This window comes from Melospiza georgiana, chromosome 2 (assembly GCF_028018845.1).
Source record: "Melospiza georgiana isolate bMelGeo1 chromosome 2, bMelGeo1.pri, whole genome shotgun sequence".
Lineage (NCBI taxonomy): Eukaryota > Metazoa > Chordata > Aves > Passeriformes > Passerellidae > Melospiza > Melospiza georgiana.
Window position 1 is genome coordinate 32,960,883 of NC_080431.1, and position 20,124 is coordinate 32,981,006.

The following is a 20,124-nucleotide window of genomic DNA, read 5'->3' on the forward strand; positions in this document are numbered from 1 at the left end:
CACTATACTAGCACTTGGGTTTTATATTTCTCTGATATTCTAATATTTGCAATTTGTAATAGTATTGCTGGAGTGCTTTGGTTAGGCTTTGGAAATTATGTTGATAAATAAGAATAGATCTGGAAAAGAGACACAGGAATGTACCAGGAATTAAAACACATTTGATAAAGAAAGGCTTAATAAGCCAAAATTTTTTGATAGTGAAAAGGATGTAATCATAATGGGATCTAGTGTTTGAAATCTGAAAATACATTACTTCTCACACTAAAAATAAAGTATCATATTCATAACTGTGAGAATAATTATTTGAAATATTGTCATGGGAAATGTAACAAGACCAAGTGGCAGATTCTCCACCTGAGATGGAGTAACCTTGCTTATAGCCATGTATTGGGGAGCAAGAGGCTGGAGAGAAGTCCTGCAGAAGGAGATCTGGGAGTTTGAGGTGATGTCAAGTTGAATGTGAGTCAGCAGTGCCCTGGCAGCCACAAGGGCCAGCCATGTCCTGGGGTGCATCAGGCACAGCATCTCCAGCTGATTGAGGTGGGAGATTGTCCCACTCTGCTTTGTGCTGGTGCTGCCTCACCTTGACTCCTGTGTGCAGTTTGGGTGCCTCAGTGTAAGAAGGGCACCAGACTTTTTCAGCACATCCAGAGGAGGGCAAACAAGGTGATCAAAGGTCTTGAGGGCATTTTAGGGATAGCAACTGTTGTTACTTGGCTTGTTCAGCTTGGAGAAGAGAAGGCTGAGAGGTGATCTCATCACAGCCTCAAGGGAGGCAGTGGAGGAGGAGGTTCTGATCTCTCTGGTGATCAGTGATAGGACACAAGGAAATGGAATGAAGCAGGGGAGATTCAGATTGGACATTAGGAAAGGGTTCTTTACCCTGAGGGTGGTTGGGCACTGGAACAGGCTCCCCAGGAAACTGATTGTGGCATTAAGCCTGTCCCAGCTCTTGGCACGTCTGGGCAATGCTCTTAGGTTTAAGTTTTAGGTAGTCCAATGAGGGAATTGGACTTGATCCTTGTAGGTCCCATCCAGTGTGAGATAGCCTGTGATTCTATGTTTGGAAATCAATTGTTTTTGCCTAAAATAAGGTTTTGTTGAAACATAACTATAGAATTTTAGAGATGATTGATGGGGGAAGATCTGAGTAGTCTGGAGTTTAGACTATGGCATGATTGTGGCCTATTTCTCTATAAGATGGTGCATTCTTTGTAAATCTAATTTTACACATTTTGCTTGAGATTAATGTTAAACTTATACTTAAGTTATGGAAAGAAACTTATAAAATATATAAACTTATACTTAAAGAAGGGAAAGACAAATAATAGCTTTTACATCTCCACCTTCACAAATTTTATAGCTGGAGAAATGGAGGACAATCATAGATGAATTTCCTTCGATCAAGTGACCTTTGGAAAGATAACAGTATGACCACAGATGTATAATAGGTTCAGAGGAGTCCAAGTTTGGTGTTTGTGAAATACAGTTGTGCAGATCTACATTCTCAATCCCTGTAAAATAGAAGGGCTTGAGAAATAGCCAACACTTTTGCAGAATTCATACTTAATGGACAATGAACAGAGGCACTACTGGCTATAACCAAACTAATAAATAAAAGAGGATCAGGGTCCAATATCTTGTGCCAGCTCCATCTGACAGTGGCTATGTATTTGAATGAATTGTGTTCTTCTCTTTGGGGAATTGGAGTGCAGAACATTCTTTTAGTGATATAGGATTCACAAGTTTCCTGTTTTCTTTAGATCACATTACAGACAGTGTGTTTCCTTTACTCTGTTAGTTCAGTGCTTGTCAATTACTCTTGTTAGTTCAGTTCAGGGGTGTCAAATAGGTAAACCTGTAAAGCAGAGAGGAGAACTGTTCATGCATTTAAAATTAATGTGCAATTAAACACTCCAGTGTTTCCCTGTACTGGAAGCCAGGCTTGCAAAATGGGGTATGAATTGCTGAGGAGGAAAGTATTGAAACTCTTAAGTGCTGAAGTGGCCCCTATGTCTGCTCTCATTTGACTTAATAACAAGAAGTACAAAGAGTGGTCATTAAGACAACACAAAAACATTTATTAAGCATGAACAAAATATGTATTGGACACAGAAGTAGTATTTTTCTCCCCAAATCCTAACCCATAATTTCTCTTATGGGATAGTACTGAAACTAGGTATTTCATGCTAAATGCTCATTCTAGATATTGATCATTTACATTGGTATCTATTAATGTATCTGTGTTTTCTCCATTAGATAAGAGAATTGTCTGTGAAACCACCTCCAAGTGTTAAAACATATGATGGTGAGTACAAACTATAGGAAAAAACAGACTTAGTTTCTGATTTCTGCAGCCCAGCTGAAACAAGTATAGATATCAACTTGACTAACAAAATACTGAAATAAAATCAGTACTGGAAATGTATTTGTTTTTCACAGGGTACCTATCTGTTTCGATGCCACAATTTACAAAGATCATGCTTGGTAGCTGTAAAGACTTCTAATGTACAAAGTTGATTGCTTGAGTAGTGAAGAGATGTAAAATAGAACAACTTTATTTTGTATTATGTAAAAAACTTCCAGATTTGCTTTATGAAGTATAATTTTAATTGATTTTCTTTTCATACTTGACTGTCCTTAGGCTGCAGAACTCACAAAAGGGAAAATACTGAAAGAATAGACAAAACTGATTAACTTGTCAATTAAGACACAGATGTTCAAAGAATGTTAAGAACTCTTATATTTTTGTCTGTGCAATACTTTAACATCTGAAGTCTATTACAAATAGCTAAACCTGATAATAGTGTTTCAGGATATTGTCCTGCCCTGCAAACACCCATATGGGTTAATGCTGCATTTGCACTTACTTGAAGTAAGTTTTTTGCAATAGGTGATGACCGCTGAATTAATTCTGATCCCAGTTTGGAAACCATTTTTCTGTATTAACAAGACACTGGCTTGAACTGAGTCAAAGAGCAGGGAGTAGGTTCAGATTGAGGAAGGCTATATGGCTTTTCAGCTCTAGCTGGTCATATTCATTCACACTGAAGCACAGACAAGTAAAAGTCCATGGCAGGTTTGCTCCTAGCCCCAAGCTGATCTGAGCAATGTAGGATTGAAGCTTAATTCACTCCAAGGCTACACCCTATAGGCAATCTATAGATGTATGAGTGTTTGCACTCATTGATGTCACTTGTGGATGCTGCAGATCCTCTCTGGGGAATACAAGCCCTGGGCAGGCTGGTCTTGACTAAGTAGCTTTGGACCAAGACTTCTTCCCTGTGACACAAAGGCAGCATGCACTCATGACCAAAAAAATGATCATGTTCTAGTCCAGTGATGATTTAGTTAGAAAAGTAGTTTCTTTTCCTGATTCTGGAAGTGTTAAAAATGCTAAGCATACATAGAGATGTACTTTTATGTTGTGAAGGAACAGTTTTTACTTTGTAAATGTTTTGTTTATTTTTTGCCCATTAATGTAAAAAAATAACTGATTTATAAATATGATTAAATATTGCTATATTTAAGAATCTGTATTTGTCTGCTATTGTTTACAATAATACAATTTTATTTTTTTTTACTATTATGTTATTTTAGTGAACACTCCTGTAGAGCGTCTTCAAGAATCTAAACCAACTCCATCAATTCCTCCTCCTGGTAAGCTTTTTTGATAGGACCTTACTTTCCAATCTAGCCCTTGCTTTTCTCAGATCATAGGTTTGTCAAATCATTTGTCAAATGGTTTCTCAGATCATTTGCTTTTGTCAAATCATAGGTCTAAGAGTAGTTGTATAGAAAGAACCTAATTTCTATGTCAGAGTTGAGAATTTCTATGAAATAATTATAAGGATGTACTACTGAGAAGAATAAATGAAAAACAAATTAAAATAATCTTAGAATATTTCCTAGAATATTTATATTATTGAAACAGTTAGATGAAATATATTGAGGAAGAAATTTGTGTTTTCTAATGGAAAATATGCTTATACTGGATAGGTACATTATATGCATATACTGGATAGGTACATGCATCTACTGGAGTTTTTATAGGGAAACATGTGGAGATATTTGTTTGCAAGTCTTCAAATACTGTATGTTCCATGTGACTTCAAATGGCAAGGAGTAAAAATACAGAAGAAATAATCAAAGTAGGCACTTATCCCGTCCGAGTTCTTCCACAGTATACCTGAGGTTACATATAGATCATTATTTAGGTATTTTAACTTGTGGCACTGTGGTATCCTTTAGAAGGGGAGGGGGGGCAAGGGAGCTATATTTACATTGTTTTGTGCCTTGTTTTGTGAAAATAGTTTTGTTTTTTAATCAGTTTGCAAATTAATGGAGAGTTTTGTTACTATACCAATATTCTGTGATCAACTAATTCTTTATTTTCCTTTTAAGTAATGAAAAACAAGCAAGCAAAATGTTTAAAAACAGTTTACTGATTTGAATTGTAGTTGAATTTTTTTTTTCTAATTATTTCTCTTAGTTTTTAAGCCTGTCACAGGGAGACTAAATGGAATTTGTCGGTGAAAAATGTAGATAATTTTTCTTTTTCACCAAATACAAAAAGTTTTGAAAATGTCTCTGTGGAGAAAGGGCATTATGTACCAAGCTTTCAATGACTTGATGAGGAATGAAAAACTCATGTAGTGCTCCTTTTCAACTATGTGTTATGACAAGAATTAGTTTAAAAAGGAAAAGTGATTGTTTTATTGCTAATTATTCTATGGCAACATTATTTGAAAAATACAGAGTTTTTTTCTAAACTATGTAAGGTTTAGTAGTTCGTTGCTTGTAGCTTCCTAAGTTCAACTATATGGATGAATATTGTGTAGACAAAAGTAATAGTGTATGAAGTATAGAGAATTAGGGATAGCATTTTGAACAATTAATTCTTTTTCATTTAAGCCAGCCTCATTACACCAGAACAGCAGTTCTGGTTCTGGCTAAGAAGTCTCACAGCACATATTTTAGCAATTGCCCTGAATTTAAGATTTAATTTTTATGAAGATTATTGCTGCTAAAGACTTACCCACCAAGCTCGTCAAGCATTAGTTCCTTTGTGCATTTGCTTTCATTTGTACTGAGCACAGTTCCTGAGGAACAGTCCTGTGAACATTAGTATTTTTTGTACTCTGACAATTTAATGATTTAGCTCATTCAGATCTTTCATAGTTTCTTGCTGCTTCAAATATGAATTTTGTGACATCTTGTGAAACTTCTCAAGATGGAAAAGGCTATTCCTGCCATTGATACACAAAAGATTCACCATCAGTTTATTATGAAACCTCAAAGAAGGTGTTCCCTTCAGATTCCTTTGCTGATTACTATTTTATTTATTTCTGCAGGTCTCTCTGTCTGTCCCCTTTCTTCCCTTCTGGATTGTTTTTTAAACTTGCCTTACCTAATTTTCTGGAGGTTAGCAGAAGTTATGGTGTCTTTCCCGAAGTTTTCAGGACTCCTCAAGGGATTGACTTTCTGAATTAAGACATCATGACTGCATCTCATGCCTTTATGAAAAGGAAAGCACTTCCTGGTAACTTCTGTAGACAAATTTATTTAGCACAGATCATCTTATAATTGCCTGCATATAAAATATCTTCTTTTTTTTTTAATTAATTCTAGAAAAGGCTCTCTAAGGTGAACTTAAGTACACTTTTCAAAGCCAGTCAGATGCTTTTGCATCCTAGTATTCATTCTGCACATCTTAAGTCTGTGTTATGAAAAGATACCCAAGTTGCAAATGTGAGTTATCCTAGGTGTAAAGTAGGAGAATGACTATGTTAGTCTGATGTTTTTGTGTTAATATTCCTGACTTCTTGTGAGAGCTAGTAGAGCTCCTTGAATGCCATTCTGGCTCAACATTCTTCTGTCCATTTCTGAGCTACCTGTAGGGTTTTGTGCAGATATAACTTAGGTCTTGCTTTCAGATATTACTTCAGTCTCACAAAAAGGCAACAGATTAATTACAATTTATTTTTAAGCAATATTTTCAAATTAGGCTTTGGCTTCTCTATTACTCTTGAAATGTTGATACTTGTTCAATATTTAGTCTTTGTTAGGTCAATAATATTAGGTGGAATTGAAGACAGTAGTTAAAAGGCAAAGCTACCAATTAGATTGTTCATTAAAACCTGTCTCGGTCTGCAGACATGGTGTGGACACCAAGGCTCAGCTATCACTAGGGACATAGCTGAAGCATCTGAGGAAAATTAGGTTAAAGTACTTACTCTTTCTAGACAGTAAACAGAGAAAAGGGGCACCTTCAGAGTTTGGTTCAGCTGAACTAAGATCTGAATGCTCTTTGAAGTTGCCTGTGTCCCTTCGATGACAGTAGGAGGAGTCTGAGGTGACTGTGTTCCTAACTTAGGGGCCTCAGGTAAGTGTCAAAAAAATCACACTTAGGAATACTGGTTTAAAATTAATATTTCTGCTGCTTATGTACAGTATGTGGCTTTCTATTGATCAGTTAGGAGAAAAAATATATTAAGTGCATTAATTGAAAAACAATTACAGGTGTCACAGATTAGGTCTGGCAGCTCTTTGTATGTGTAATTTGAGTATAAATTTAAGGAGCATGAAATAAGTGTAGCCATGGCCTACATTTTACATTTTTTCCTAGGTTGTTACATTGCAAGTGCAAAGTGCTTACTGTAGATGACACTACACCATAGATAATTTTATTGCTTCTGTTCAGGCTAAAAGTTTTTTAGCATTTCATATTTCAACATAAATAGATCAGATTTCATCTTTAAATGTTGGCCAGAAGACTTCTTTTCCAATAGTACTGTCAGAATATTTTTAACTTGTACATAAGAAGAGACAAAAATACATTATATGCATGAAACATACACAGCCTGAATCCTTCATTATTGTTGAATATATTTTCCTGTTCCACCTGTGTAGAAGTTGTCTTCAAATACTCTTTAAAACAGGTATTTAATTATTCCTTAAAGTATGCTGGGCACATAATTTTTCAGTTATCCACTGAAAAATTAAGGTAACCTGTACTTTTGATACATGTCATCTGTGTCTCCACACATATTAGCTGTCAGAAGAGATACTCTGGAAGATATGGGATGATAGACACACCTCTGCTGGCCTTAATGATGGCTAGAATATTTGCTGATACTTAGTATGTAATGATAGATGGCCAGAAGAAGCACATCTCTGATAAACATAAGGAGAGGACTCCTTAAGGGGGGTCATCTCCACACCTGTCTGTAAACCAGAGTAATGGCTTTTCTTAAATGTGATTCCATTGTGATGTTTAATAGGTATCTCTTAGAATATGTGTACAGTGAAGAGAAAGAAAAGGCTTGTTTACATAAGGGAAGTTAGTGTTTCCAGGTGTTGCACTCCCTCCTGCCTTAGCATTTGATCTCTTCTGTTACCGTGCAGTGAACAAAATTATTACACATGACAGTAATGCATCTTAGGTCTGCTCATGCAGCTGTTCTTAGTAATTCCTGGTTTTTCATTTCCTCTATTTCTGGTACACTGTGGAAGAGAAGCATGTGCCTTTATGCCTGATCAGCAGACCATTTTCGGGTCTGAGTTCTGGGGACTGGGATTTTCCTGTTACATTAAATCACTTGGCAAGGGCTTGTGCAGAGATGAGTCAGCCCCTTTAAGCAGAGAGCATTTGAGTAAAGTACAGGTAAAACAAGCATAGATTAAATCCAACTACACAACAACTGCCTTACTGATTGAAAAGTCCAGCCAAGAAACTCAGAAGCCTCAGTGCCCATGCAGCTTAATTAAATCTTCCTAGAACATTTAATCTGTGCTTTAGGCTCTGTCCTTCTAAACAGACACATTTCAGGCTTTTGGGAATGATTCCAAACTGTGTCTGAACACTGTTTTGGAGGATCTTAATTGGTGAAGGGCAGCAGTGTGCCAGGAGCAGTAATGTGGAGGGTCATGTTCCAGTGCCCAGGAATGCTCTGGCCATGGTAAATTTTACAGCCTTAGAGATTAAAAGACCAGAAGCCCATTTGTCTCTCAGAGTTTTGCTTTTAAATAAGTTGTCCTAAGATACTTGATATTTGCATCTTGTTAATGATTTGTGATGGTATAAGAAGCATTTTTTTTAAACTTCTTATTTAGTGCAAGTTCTGTGGGAGCAAATATTAAGTCTGCTAATTGGCTTGGAAAAGCAGGTGAGAAGCTGAATATCACCACAGGCATGGAAAGCATGGAAGACCAGCTCTCATACCCAAGCATTTATGCCACCAAATTTAATCCCCTTAACTTGGGGAATACTGGAGATGTGGCAGTGTCACTTAGCCCCAAATGCTCGTTTCACTGTGATTACGTGTCACAGACATCCATGTTTGTACCTGGTGTACAAGAAATGCCAAAGAACATCTTCATGCAGCATCACTCCTCCCCTTCTACCCATAGAACATAACAACCATTTATAGTGCAAGAGGGTTTTTTTGTGAAGGATGGGGAAAATGCACGTAGGCCCAAAATACTGACCCATAAATTGTTTTCTCTTATAATGCCTGTAGTTGGATGCTGAAAGTACAGTTTGCATACCTGTTTTTATTGTAAACCCTACAGGACACTCAAGTTCTAGTTTTCATTGATAGCAATTAATGTGTAGAAGGTGAATATTAACATTTTAAAAACCTGAATTGGTCTACGTATAATCATTTTCAAGCATGTCTTATAAGTTATTAAAGTAAATAAACTGTAGTCTGACTTCATTTTTTGTGAAGCAAATTGTACCTGACAGCCTATAAAATGATAAATTCATTGTGTTTAGGAAGCTGTTTGCAGCACAGACATTTCCAGAATTCTTAAAAACACATGATAATACTGACTCTTACTCACTTAGAGTGATTGAAGATTTTTGAAATTGGTTTATTGGGAATTATCTCATATATATATATATATATATATATATATATATATGTTAAATCTCTTGCATGTATGGACTCAGTACTTAACTCTCTGGAATAGTGAGTTAATATATTTTTCTGTATATTTTTGAGGTTTACTTTGTCCATTTCACTTGTCTTTTTTAAACTTATAGTATAAAATTGGACATAAACAGTATTTTTAAATGCATCTTTAAAAAATTATTCTTATGAGAAATGAACGTCAATATTGATTTATGTAATCCTGGGTGGCCCTGTCATTCTAGATATCTAAAACTACCCGACCTGGCCTACCTGGTGCCATTCCAGAAGTTGTGTGATGTATCAGTCAGCCTTGCGCTGACAGCTTAAAACTCTGATGTATCTGGGATGACACCATACACCTGTGTTTGGACAGCAGAATCACTCCTGAAGTGACTATTGTATTAGGGTCTCCTCTACAAAAATGTACCCCTGAGGCACTGAAGAGTCATGTTGCAGTGGGTTTGTGATGGTTAAGCAGGTTGTCAGCAATCAAGAAAGTTGACATCGGTGTGGTGGGTTTTTTTCTGACTTTCCCTCTCTGGACCTTGACCTTTTTCTGTCCTTTTTTCTGGTGTTCCTCTTCTTCCTCATTATTAGAGCAGGCACCCTTGGTGCATATGCTGGAGCCCATAGAGGAGCTTTCAGAAGAGGAAAAAGGTAATGACTGATTCAGCTCAAAATATGCTGGCATGTGTTTCTTGAAAACAAAAAATATTATTTAATGCCTACAGTATTTTTCACTGTATTTCATTATATTTGTGTGATTTGGCTGGGAATATTGTTTGTGTCAGTCTCCTGTTTGCTATTGCTTATAAATATTATGATTTCCTTATCCAAGTTCAATGTTTTTTATGAAAATCTGGCTAATTTCTTTAAAGCAGTCACATGTCCAAAGGGATTTGAACTAGGCAGAGCAAAAATGATGGGGAAAAGCCCCTGACTAGGAAATTTTTGGTGCTGACACTATTGCAATATGAGCTCACTCCCTTTTTAAACTCTGCATAAGAGGATAAAGAGTTCAAGTGGAAGGAAGTTGATGGTGGAGGTTGGAGCTGCCAGCTTTCATGAATGCATCACAGATACTTTTACAAGCAATCTGACTTGCACCTACCCATAAGGAGCCACAGCTCCAGCCAGGGCTGTGCAATTCAGAATAAAGTTACATAGCCCAGCATTGGCAGCTGTTGTGCCTCTTCTGAGGAGACCTTGGAGAAGGCCACATTTACGCTGACAGAACAGAAAGCACTGGCTCATCCTGCATTTTGTTCTCCTGAAGGCAGCTAATAGTGAAACACCAAATAAAAATCTCTTCTGTGTGTGAAAATCAAAATCAGTCTTGAACCCTACAGCCAGTGGGTTTAAATTTCAAAGGAATGATGCTGTTTTGAAAACAAAATCATTGTTTGAATATGTCTGTGTGTTGGGAGGTTTCCCCAGGGAAAATCCAGTGCCTCTGAACAATCTGAAATAAAGACTGTTTGCATTTTTGCCGTTCCTTCTGCTGTTTCTCTTGCTTGCCATCTCTCTTGATGGATTGTCTTTGTTTCTTCTGCTGTGCCTAAAGGCATTGCCTGAAGTGCATAAGAGAAAAGAAAGAATGCAGTCTGAAAAGATAGACCAAGATTTTTTTGGTTTTGATGACAGTCGTTTGTAAGGGAGAGTGTGAAAATTCTTGACTCAGAACATCATTTTCTAGGATTATGTAGGAGCTGAGACAGTGGACCAGATGTAAAGTCCCTTGTCTCAAAAGTTAAATCTAGTATTTGGGGATGAATAAGAAAACAGTTCCTTAAATAATTGCTCTGGCAAAGAGGATTTGGCTTGAGTTAATTAGCAAGAATTAATATTGTCATTAATTAGGATAATGCTGGGTAGTCTTGTTACCCTTGTTAGTATTTAGTAATTAGGAATTTAAAAATGAGTTTAAATGTATCTATTGTTTTGTAAGGATTAACCTTGGAAAGAGATAGGATTTTCAGAAGGCTCCTGGGAGCCTTCCCCTTTAAAATGTCTAATTTATGGGGTTTTGGGAAGATTTGGTACTGCATAACGCCATCTTGTCCTGAATGGGGATAGTCAGATAGCCCTGTGTTTCCTCAAGACCAATTGTTTGACTCTTCTAGGACTCAGTTCCCCAGATAAATCAGTTTTAATGTCATCTCTGTCAGGGACTGAGTTGTCCACATAGTTCCCAAAACTAGATGAGATTTCAGCCTGATTATATCCTCTTCAACAGAGATCTAATAGTATGGCAGATGGACTCTCAGTTTTCATTGCCTATAGTTCTTTCCAGGACCCCATGGGAAGCCAGTTTCTCAAAACTGCCTAATATGTCATTTGTGCATCTTGAGACTTTTTTGTCTCCTCTTTAGGGTGCTTGTCTTTCCCTTAAAGAAAAACAAAAAGCAAATGGAACTGCTTTTTATTAAGCTGACATTGTTTACAAATAGAAAAAGAGGCACATTTTTTTAAAAAATATAATATTTGAAAGTTACAATATGGAATTATGCTTTCATTCCTGTCCTTGTCCATTGGGTGGCAGATGACTTTGCTGCCCTGTAAGCCATTATGGGAAGAGACAAACTCCTGCCCAGGATTTTCCTGTTATTTCAGGGGAGTTGGGAGTGTGGTTTACAGCTTTCCTGGGATGTTTTATACCCTTAGCCAGCTCTGCTGACCACTGCGAGACAGAAGCAGCCATCATGGTTCCACAGATTATTGCTTCATTCACTTTAAGTGACATTCAGTAAAATTTTGTCTTGCCAGTGACAGTTTACAGACAGGTTCTAAATGAGTGTGTTTTGCTTCTTTACTTTCCTGTATGACCCAATAATACTTTGGCCTAACTTAAATGTCAGTCTTCATTTTAGATGGAAGAATCTGTCTAGGTGATTCTTTATTGCTTGCATAAGAGTTTTTTATTGACATAAGTGTCATTGTTGACAGTGCAAGGGAAAGAGATAGGAACTTCTTTGTCTCCTTTTAAGTATGTATGATGTCACAGACTTGCATAGAAGAAAACACAACACTGAACTTTGTCCTTGAAAGATTTTTGAAGATGGCTGTTATCCATCATGTACTTTCTGTGAAACAGTCTGCCCCAGACAAGGTTTTGTCTTTACCAAGGCTTTTGAAAGTCAACCTTACTGAAATTAAACCTTTACAACTTTGTAAAGGTTTAATTTCAGTAGATTTAATTTCAGAGAACATTGTATTGTTCAAAGCTTTTCTTAAGAAAAAGTTTGTAGTATTCTTGTTCTGATTCCTGCTGGAATTCAGCTTTTCTTTGAAATACCAGATTTAGAGAACTTAAGTATCAGAAGATAGTCTCTCTTTATCAGAAGTTTTCGAGTACAATGCTAAAAGTAAAGATCTTTGTTCCCAAATATTCAGTGCTGTATCTTTACAGTGATTCTGTAATGAGCAATAAGATACTTGTGATGGTGAGTATAATGTGCAGAGGTACAAATTCCAAGTGAGCTGGCTTTTGTAAGCTAGCCCAATATTTTGAAAATTACACAATTCCAGGTAGATAAAAATGGCACATATAGGTCTATGCTGGTTCTAAAGAATGCATGCTTAAGTGCAGTTTTTAATTGTCTCATGTAATGTGGATTTAAAAAATGTCTCTTAACAGCATTTTTCCTTCTTATTTCAGAAATTGAGAAAACTGATCTAAAACCAGACAGAAGTAAGCACTATTTAATAAATGCTCTGAAGTCTGATCCTTCTTTAACTAAAGAATTGCGAGTTGTTTTGGAGCAAGCTCTGGAGGAGAAGCTGGAATCCTTGGGAATTAAAGCAGTAAGATATTGAGTTATTTAAAAGGAGGGTAATCTTTGTACCATTTTTCTTCTGTTCTCTTTCACTTGTGTACTACAGTTCTCAACCTATAAAATCCAAAGCTAAATTTCCATGTTTTAAATAACTGTTATTCCTTAACCAGGAACCTGAGGGGATGGCCATCAAATTACAGCTGTGGAGGATATGGCTACACTTGTGGGCAATGTTACCGACTTCTGTGATTTTTCTGCAAGCTTTCTGATATCTGAAGTCTAAAAGAGTGTTTACAATACAGTTTGTTTCCTTAGGGTGTTCGTGGAATATCAAGTGATCGCTTAAATAAAATTTTGCGAGCTATTGAATATGCCAGAGAACGCAAAGGGAGGCACGAGCCTGCCATTCAAGGAATTCGAGAGCGCCTTGAACGTCAAGTTGGCCTTCGGATTGAAGAGAGATCATTATCTTCTAGCAGATCTGATGCCTGTGTTCATCTTCCTGGTGAAGGTTACAGTGCATTTTGGGCCTTATTTCATTGTCTTACATTTTATAACTGCTGTTTAAAGTTTTATTTGAAAACATTTCTGTATAGCTGCTTTCCTGCTTTTCCATATCAACATTCCATGCAGTTATGGACAACTAAACTGTTTTCTTTAAAGAGTTCTTGACATGGTGTTTAACAGCAAATTTCTTAACTCTGGCAAGATACATAGTGTTGTCTTGGGAGTGTGGCACTTTGGCAGCAAATAAACCCCCTTGCTTCCCAACTGGTCCTCACAGATCTGAAGGGCTGAATATGGCTGTGCTTAATTTCTGATTTTAACCAATTCAGCATTTGAAGTCTCATCATGTTCCCAGGTGCACCAGGAATGTGGGTCACAGTCTGAGTCTGGTCTTGTTTTGTGAACCCAGATTCATCAACAGTGACACCTTAGCCTCAATCCCTCTTTCCTGGCTGACTGCAGTGATGAGGGTCATCCAGCCTTTGCCTGATAACCTACCACCCCCTCAGCATGCCATCATGGCCACATAATCCCTTAGCTACACGTCTCTTGGCATATCTCATGGAAGTCCCTTCATCATATATCTCATTGCTGTAGGCCTCGTTCCTACATTATCCACCCCGTGACTACAGAAACACCTTCAATTTGGTGCCCCTATCACACCTGTTTAATGGATTTTTGGAGGGTCTCTGTAGAACAATTGCTCATACCTCTTCCCCACACCTTTCATTATACCACAGACTGTATATGTTTCTGACAGATCATTATCCACATTTTTATGTGCATGTCTATGATAAAACATATTAGAGTCAGAATTAACATAGCAACAATAGGATGAAGTAGTTTATTGAAAATTCTTCTAGCTATGAGTGACCATCTGAAGAGGGAGTCCGACCATTGATGCTGTCCATCGTCCTTCTTACTGTATTCTTAATTAAGTCCTAAGTCAAACTGATTAGATGCTACCAGGACAGAAATTCTCTGTCAAATTCAGTGGCATTGAGGTTGCCTTTCTAATTTCAGTGGGCAAAGTGCCCTCATCTCCTTCCCTTATATTTGCTGCCACAGTAAATTTCCCAAGTGAGAAGTGTGGAAGAATTAATGTTGCATTCTAGTTACTGTAGTTATTAGCTTCCATAGATAGAAGTGAGGGTCTCCACCCTGCAGGTCAAGCTTGTTGATGTGTGAACCAAATTTGGTTCATGATGGCAACAGTTGCTTCTACAACAAGGATAAGGAGTCCTCAGATTATTAACTTGATCTTCAGTGAAGATGTGCTGGCATCATTCTCAGTATCATTACTGGAAAAAGAAAGCAATACAGCTTTCATTGGGGTTTGTCCAGACAGGTTATCCCTTAGTGGCTCAACTTCTTTAATGCCTTGGACTAATGATTAAAGTCCCTTTTCCAGCTCAGAATATCTCTGTTCTGTCTCTTACAGTGAGTTGGGCTGAATCTCTCTGGTCCATCAGGGCCAGTGTGAAACAAGCTGCAGTGCCATGTTCTCAGCAGAATCCCATTCTGCTGTAATAGGGTCCCTGGGGGGGTTGTGGGACCAAGCTCCAGAACTGCTTCATATGTTGCTCAGTCCACTGCCATGACTTTCCCTTTTGGAGCAAACTGTACAAGGGATGGGCAATAATAGAGAAACCAGGGATGTTTGCACCAATATCCTAAATTTCCCATTAACTGTTACAATTCTTCTAATCTAGACAGATTCTACCTATGCTCTATTTTTCCAAGGTATCAGAAGCAGCTTCATTAATCTATCAGGCTCTGAGAAACTTAACCTCCTTTATGCCCTTGACACCTGGATGTAGGAATGTCTAAACCTAAGGCTGTTAACCCATTCTTCCCCTTTTCTGCTGCACACACAACCTCCATGGGGCCTTCTCCACCGGGTACTGTATCGCTGTGTTGCAAAAGTGTAACTACAGCTCCCACACCGGGTGCATGAAGAGTCTGTTAACCCTAGGTCTGGTCACATTCCAAAGAGCCAGTCTATCAAAATATGTGGTTTTTTGGATTGCCAGAAGTATATATACACACATATTATACATACATATGTGTATACATACACACATGTATATATACATACATCTGTACATATATATATATATATTTGCATATATGTTTATAAACATTAACTTTTGGTAATTGTTTATAGCACTAACAATACTATTGCAATCACAAGCTTAATTTCCTGGATCAAAATGCTTGGCATAGCCAAGGATTAAATTCTGAAATGTGTCTGATCTCTGAGGACCCGCTGTAAAGCAAGGGGGTTTATTTTTTTTCCAAATTACTGCACTTTTAAACCCAAGTCATGGTAACTCTGAACTGCTTGGAAGAAAAGAATTGCATTTTTTCTTCTTTTTTTGTGAAACTATAATCTGCAGCATCTTTAGTTGTAGAAATTAAATGTGAAAGATATTAAATGTTGATTGTACAAATGACATAGATAACTTTTCTTGTAGAAAAACACAGGTGCCACCCATTGGGAATTTCCTCGCTTGCCACACCTCCAAAACCATCCAAGTGGTCTCCATCAGCTGCCCGCCCACCTGGACAAAAACCAATCATCCCTGACTATAGTTCTACACCAAAGTAAGAGATGCCATTCTAAAAACACTCATCCCTCACATAACAGTACCATGGGTTTGGGGTTTTGTGGCTGATGTGAACATTTCCTCAATTGTAAGAATTGAGGAAAGAATTCACAAAACTTCTACATAAGCTTTATGCTTTCTATCAGTCTTGAAATAGCTTCTCTCATCCTTTTTAGCCCCAAGAAGATTCTTGGAAGTGGAGCTTCCAGAAAGACATCTAGCATCACGTATGTTTTGTTTCCTTGCCTTTTGAAGACAACATTTTTGTTGACATGTTTGCCACACAAAAACTATTATTAAGCTAAATTCATAAATATTTTCTGGGCTGCATACAATCATTTTTTGTTTTAAAGTGTTACTCTATTTGAGTGTGTTATTATAATCCCTCAATTATAGCATGTTGTTCTTTTGGCATATGTATTCTTTGTTGTGGTTCAGAAAAAGATATTCAATAAGATCAATAACTTCGTTTAGTTTTTCTCTTAGATGTTTTTTCTGACTGTGTTAATAGCATTTAGAGACTTTGGGGACCTAATTTTTTTTTTATATTTTCATAGTGCAGCCAAAATGAAATACAATATTCCATGTTCCATTCACAACAGGTGCATTGCTTTGACACTTCCTGCACTGAAAAATTCCCACATCTAACTGTTGTCACAAGAGACTTTCTGTGGCACAGATTCCTTGACCCTGAAATTTGCTGTACCTGCTGATCCATGAAAGCCCATCTGTGTTTGCCTGGCAAGACTTGTTTTATATTGGTCTCTTGTTTTGTAAAGATGGTTGCGTAAATGGAAAGAGCCATGTGTGTGTAAGAGAGCATTTGGGATAACTTTCTGAATTTAATTAGCAGCGTGATTTCTTTTAATTTTTTCTTTTAAATAGTTAAAATTTAGGGGAGATTCTGTCATTTTGCACTAGGAAAAATGCACATTATTGGAAAGGAAAATGCAAGGAAGCCTAAACATGTATGCGTTGATGCATGCACTGAAAACCCAGTAAGTGCTCATGTTGCATGTGGTTTTCCTTAGAACACCACCATTCAGTTCAGAGGAAGAAGCTGATGAAGATGATATGAAACAGTCTTATGTAGCACCAGAGGCATTGCAAAAGCAGTCAAAACCATCAAGCAGCATCGTCCATGCTTTTCAGAAGCCTTTTGGCAAAAGCAATGGGGGTGGAAGGGAGGAAAATGGACCTCAAGAAACTGGAACACCTGCCAAAACTTCTAAAGGTTTTTCACTGCATTTGTATATGGGTGTTGTAACAGCTGTGCATGATTTTGTATTTCATGGTAATATTTTTGTGTTAGAAAACATAGTGAAGGCAGACTACCTAGTCTTGAGTGTATATATCTATAGGTAAACACCATGTTTTTGCTAATGTATTTCTGTTAATGCATTACTTAAAGATGTGTATCATGCTCTTCTGTATAAATGCAGGAAGAGACACAATCTTTGTCTCAGAGAGACATCTTTTATTTATTTTTACTTTGTGGAAAATTTCTAGAGGGTTTACAGTAAAGTCCCTCCTTGCGAATGGAAACTGTCAATTTAATTTTTTTCTGAATTTTAGCAACAGTTATTCAAAAACTGACTAAACAAGTTGGAGAGAGTCTTTCTAACCATGGAAGTAAGAACAAACCAGCTGGAGGAATTAATGTTGCACAGGCATTTACTAAGAAAGAAGGAGTGAAAGAACAAAAGGTATCACTTTTAATATGCAGCATTATTACATTCAGTAATTGAACTATATGTATGTTGAATTTTTTTTCACGCTGAAATCATCTTGATGCAACAAAGAACTTAATTTTCCAAGATAGCTTTTGAATAACAGCTAAGTAGTCTTTTTGGGTACACCTGCACTGGTGTATAGAAAAGTGCTAGCAAGGGACCAGTGGCAAGTTATTTCATCCACAGTGCTTTTTTACCTTATACCTTGATTGGTTTGGATCAGTACAGCTCAAAGTTTGGGCATGGCATCATTCTTATCTTCTATTCCAGCAGCATAGAGAGTCCTCCTTCACTTGTTTTCCTAGTGTCTTGTTTTGATGGAGGAAAAAAGGAATTTGCTTATCTAATATTTAAAAACATTATGTCTAGAGCTTTATCTAATATGGGTTTCTTAAATACATTTTAATGAGAGGACAAATGCCATTGGTCTTTGTTCTGCATCAATCCACAATCACTAACTGCTTTCAGACTGCGTCAGATCTGTTGCTGCCCATTGAGCATGGCCTGTGTTCACCAGCAGAACACAAACACAATGGATTTTTTACCCCTCAGGCTCCTAACATCCTGGTCTTCTCCTCAGTTTAGAGTTCTATAATTGGTAAACCATTCTGCTGCAATTTGGGGTCTTTGTCTGAACAGTTTTTAAAAGGAACAAAAGTTACTCCAAATGAGAAGTCAACAGCAGATAGTGATTTTATTTCAGTTTGAGTAGTTGTTACTAAATTGAAGTAGACAGGGAGGTACTAGTTCTAGCACTCAGTACAATATTTTTTCACTGAATTAGCAAATAATAATTACTGAGAATCCTGTTATCCATGAAAAAACTGATACCCTAGGGCTTCCTGATTGTGAGTTAAGTCTGAAACTCATCACTCCCCCAGAAACGGTGACACTTCTATTTCATTTTCCAGAAAGGAGTGATTGTCCTAATCAACTTTGGCCATGAGGATGGCATAATCACATTTAGCCTGTGTCCTTGTAATTGCCATTGATGACACCTAAGTTGTCCATTGACTGTGTGGGTGCTGCAAATTGCACCAGACTCAAGATTATCAACGCAGACATGACTATTACAGTGCAATTTTTTATCTAGCATTATTTCCAAATTCTTTGTAGTGTCAGATTTTTCAAGAACACAAAGTGCTCACAGTTAAACTGGCAGGATGATTTTGTAGGGATCTTTAGATGGTGAGCCATTGTGTTCAGGAATCTAGGCTTCAAGGGCAAAGACCTGTAGCAAAATAAATCTCAAAACCTATCTTTTAAAAATGCCATGGTTTTCATTGATAATCTCCCTTCCCACATCTCTCAAGCCCCTGAACCTTAAGGCAAGTATTGAGGGAATGAAATCCCTCCTATTGTGGTAGAAGGTTGAGTTTGAGACCCCCAGAGTAGCCTGAACTTATATAAATCCATGGGACCCAGTGAGATTCTTCCCAGGGTCCTGAGGAAATTGGTTGTTATAGTTGCCAAGCCATTCTTCCATAATAATTGAAAAGTCATCGCAGCTGAGTGTAGTCTCTGATTGAAAAGAGGAAAATAAATCCATTAAAAAAAAAAAAAAAGTAAGAAGAAGAACCGTGGAATTACCTACTGGCCTGTTAATCTTACTTTTGTGCCTAGAGAGATCATGGAACAGACAGAAAATTAGACTATAATGAGAAGCCAGTAGGTTTTGATTAGATATTGGGAATAAATTCTTTACTCTGAGGGTGGGGAGGCACTTGTTGGCATTTATAAAGTTAGAGGGTTTTTAGGAAATGGTTAAAAAAGTATAGGCTTCAGACTGAAGTTTTGTTAGCATTGTAAATACAGCAGAAAAGTTTCCCAAGCAGTAGAGCATACATGACAAATAACAATAGGCCTCTGTAGAATTGGCTTATGGATGGCAACAAGGTTGCTAAAAACCCTCTCCAACCTGACCTTGAACACTTCCAGGGATGGGGCATCCACAGTTTCTTTGGGGGTAACCTGTGTTCAAGGTCAGGTTGGAGGGAGTTTTGAGCAACCTGGTCTAGTGGAAGGTTTTCCTGGCTATCATGGGGAAGTTCAACTGCATGATCTTTGAAATCTCTTCCAACCCACATCTTTCCATCACTTTATGAAAAATATTGTTGCTATGATTCATTTAGAATACATTGTGTCCCTGATGTATCCTGTATGGACACCATGAGTTCAGAATGCCATACTTATGAAACCAGGGCAGGCAGTGCTGCTTTTTTTCTGCAGTCTTTACAGAAGAACCATCTTGTATACTTTGGTAATTATATGCATATATTTATGCCCATATTTATATATTTAATGTAGATGTCTTTATATAAGTCTTTGAGTTAATAAAACTGTTCAGCAGTTTTGATTGGTGCCATGTATTTACACTTGATCAAAACTGAATTCTGTTGGAAGTTGACATGTTTATCTCCATTTTTTACTTTAACAATCGTTTGGGACTTCTTGAATGTTCGAGGAAACTCTTCCTCCAGCATTTCTCAATATTTGTGACTGACTTTCCCATTACCACACCCTCCAAATGCAGATCATTTGAAACAGCGCAATAGTGAATTCTGGTATGTTAATAATA

At 37.3% G+C, this 20,124-nt stretch overlaps 1 protein-coding gene across 5 annotated transcripts in view; it reads left to right on the forward strand.

The window, feature by feature from the left end:
- Positions 1–20,124, forward strand: part of DZIP1 (DAZ interacting zinc finger protein 1) — a 41,025-nt gene that overhangs the window by 15,876 nt on the left and 5,025 nt on the right. For 2 of the 5 annotated variants that reach the window (XR_009115991.1, XM_058044913.1), the window contains 9 exons: positions 2,263–2,311; positions 3,604–3,663; positions 9,519–9,578; positions 12,580–12,725; positions 13,013–13,208; positions 15,682–15,811; positions 15,990–16,040; positions 16,845–17,047; positions 17,389–17,519. Coding sequence is in view for 4 of the 5 variants with exons in the window: in XM_058044913.1 (XP_057900896.1) it covers positions 2,263–2,311; positions 3,604–3,663; positions 9,519–9,578; positions 12,580–12,725; positions 13,013–13,208; positions 15,682–15,811; positions 15,990–16,040; positions 16,845–17,047; positions 17,389–17,519 (1,026 nt within the window). In the remaining variant the exon portion in view is untranslated. The remainder of the gene's footprint in view (positions 1–2,262; positions 2,312–3,603; positions 3,664–9,518; positions 9,579–12,579; positions 12,726–13,012; positions 13,209–15,681; positions 15,812–15,989; positions 16,041–16,844; positions 17,048–17,388; positions 17,520–20,124) is intronic. The other 3 variants (XM_058044917.1, XM_058044914.1, XM_058044916.1) reach the window with 3 other exon arrangements.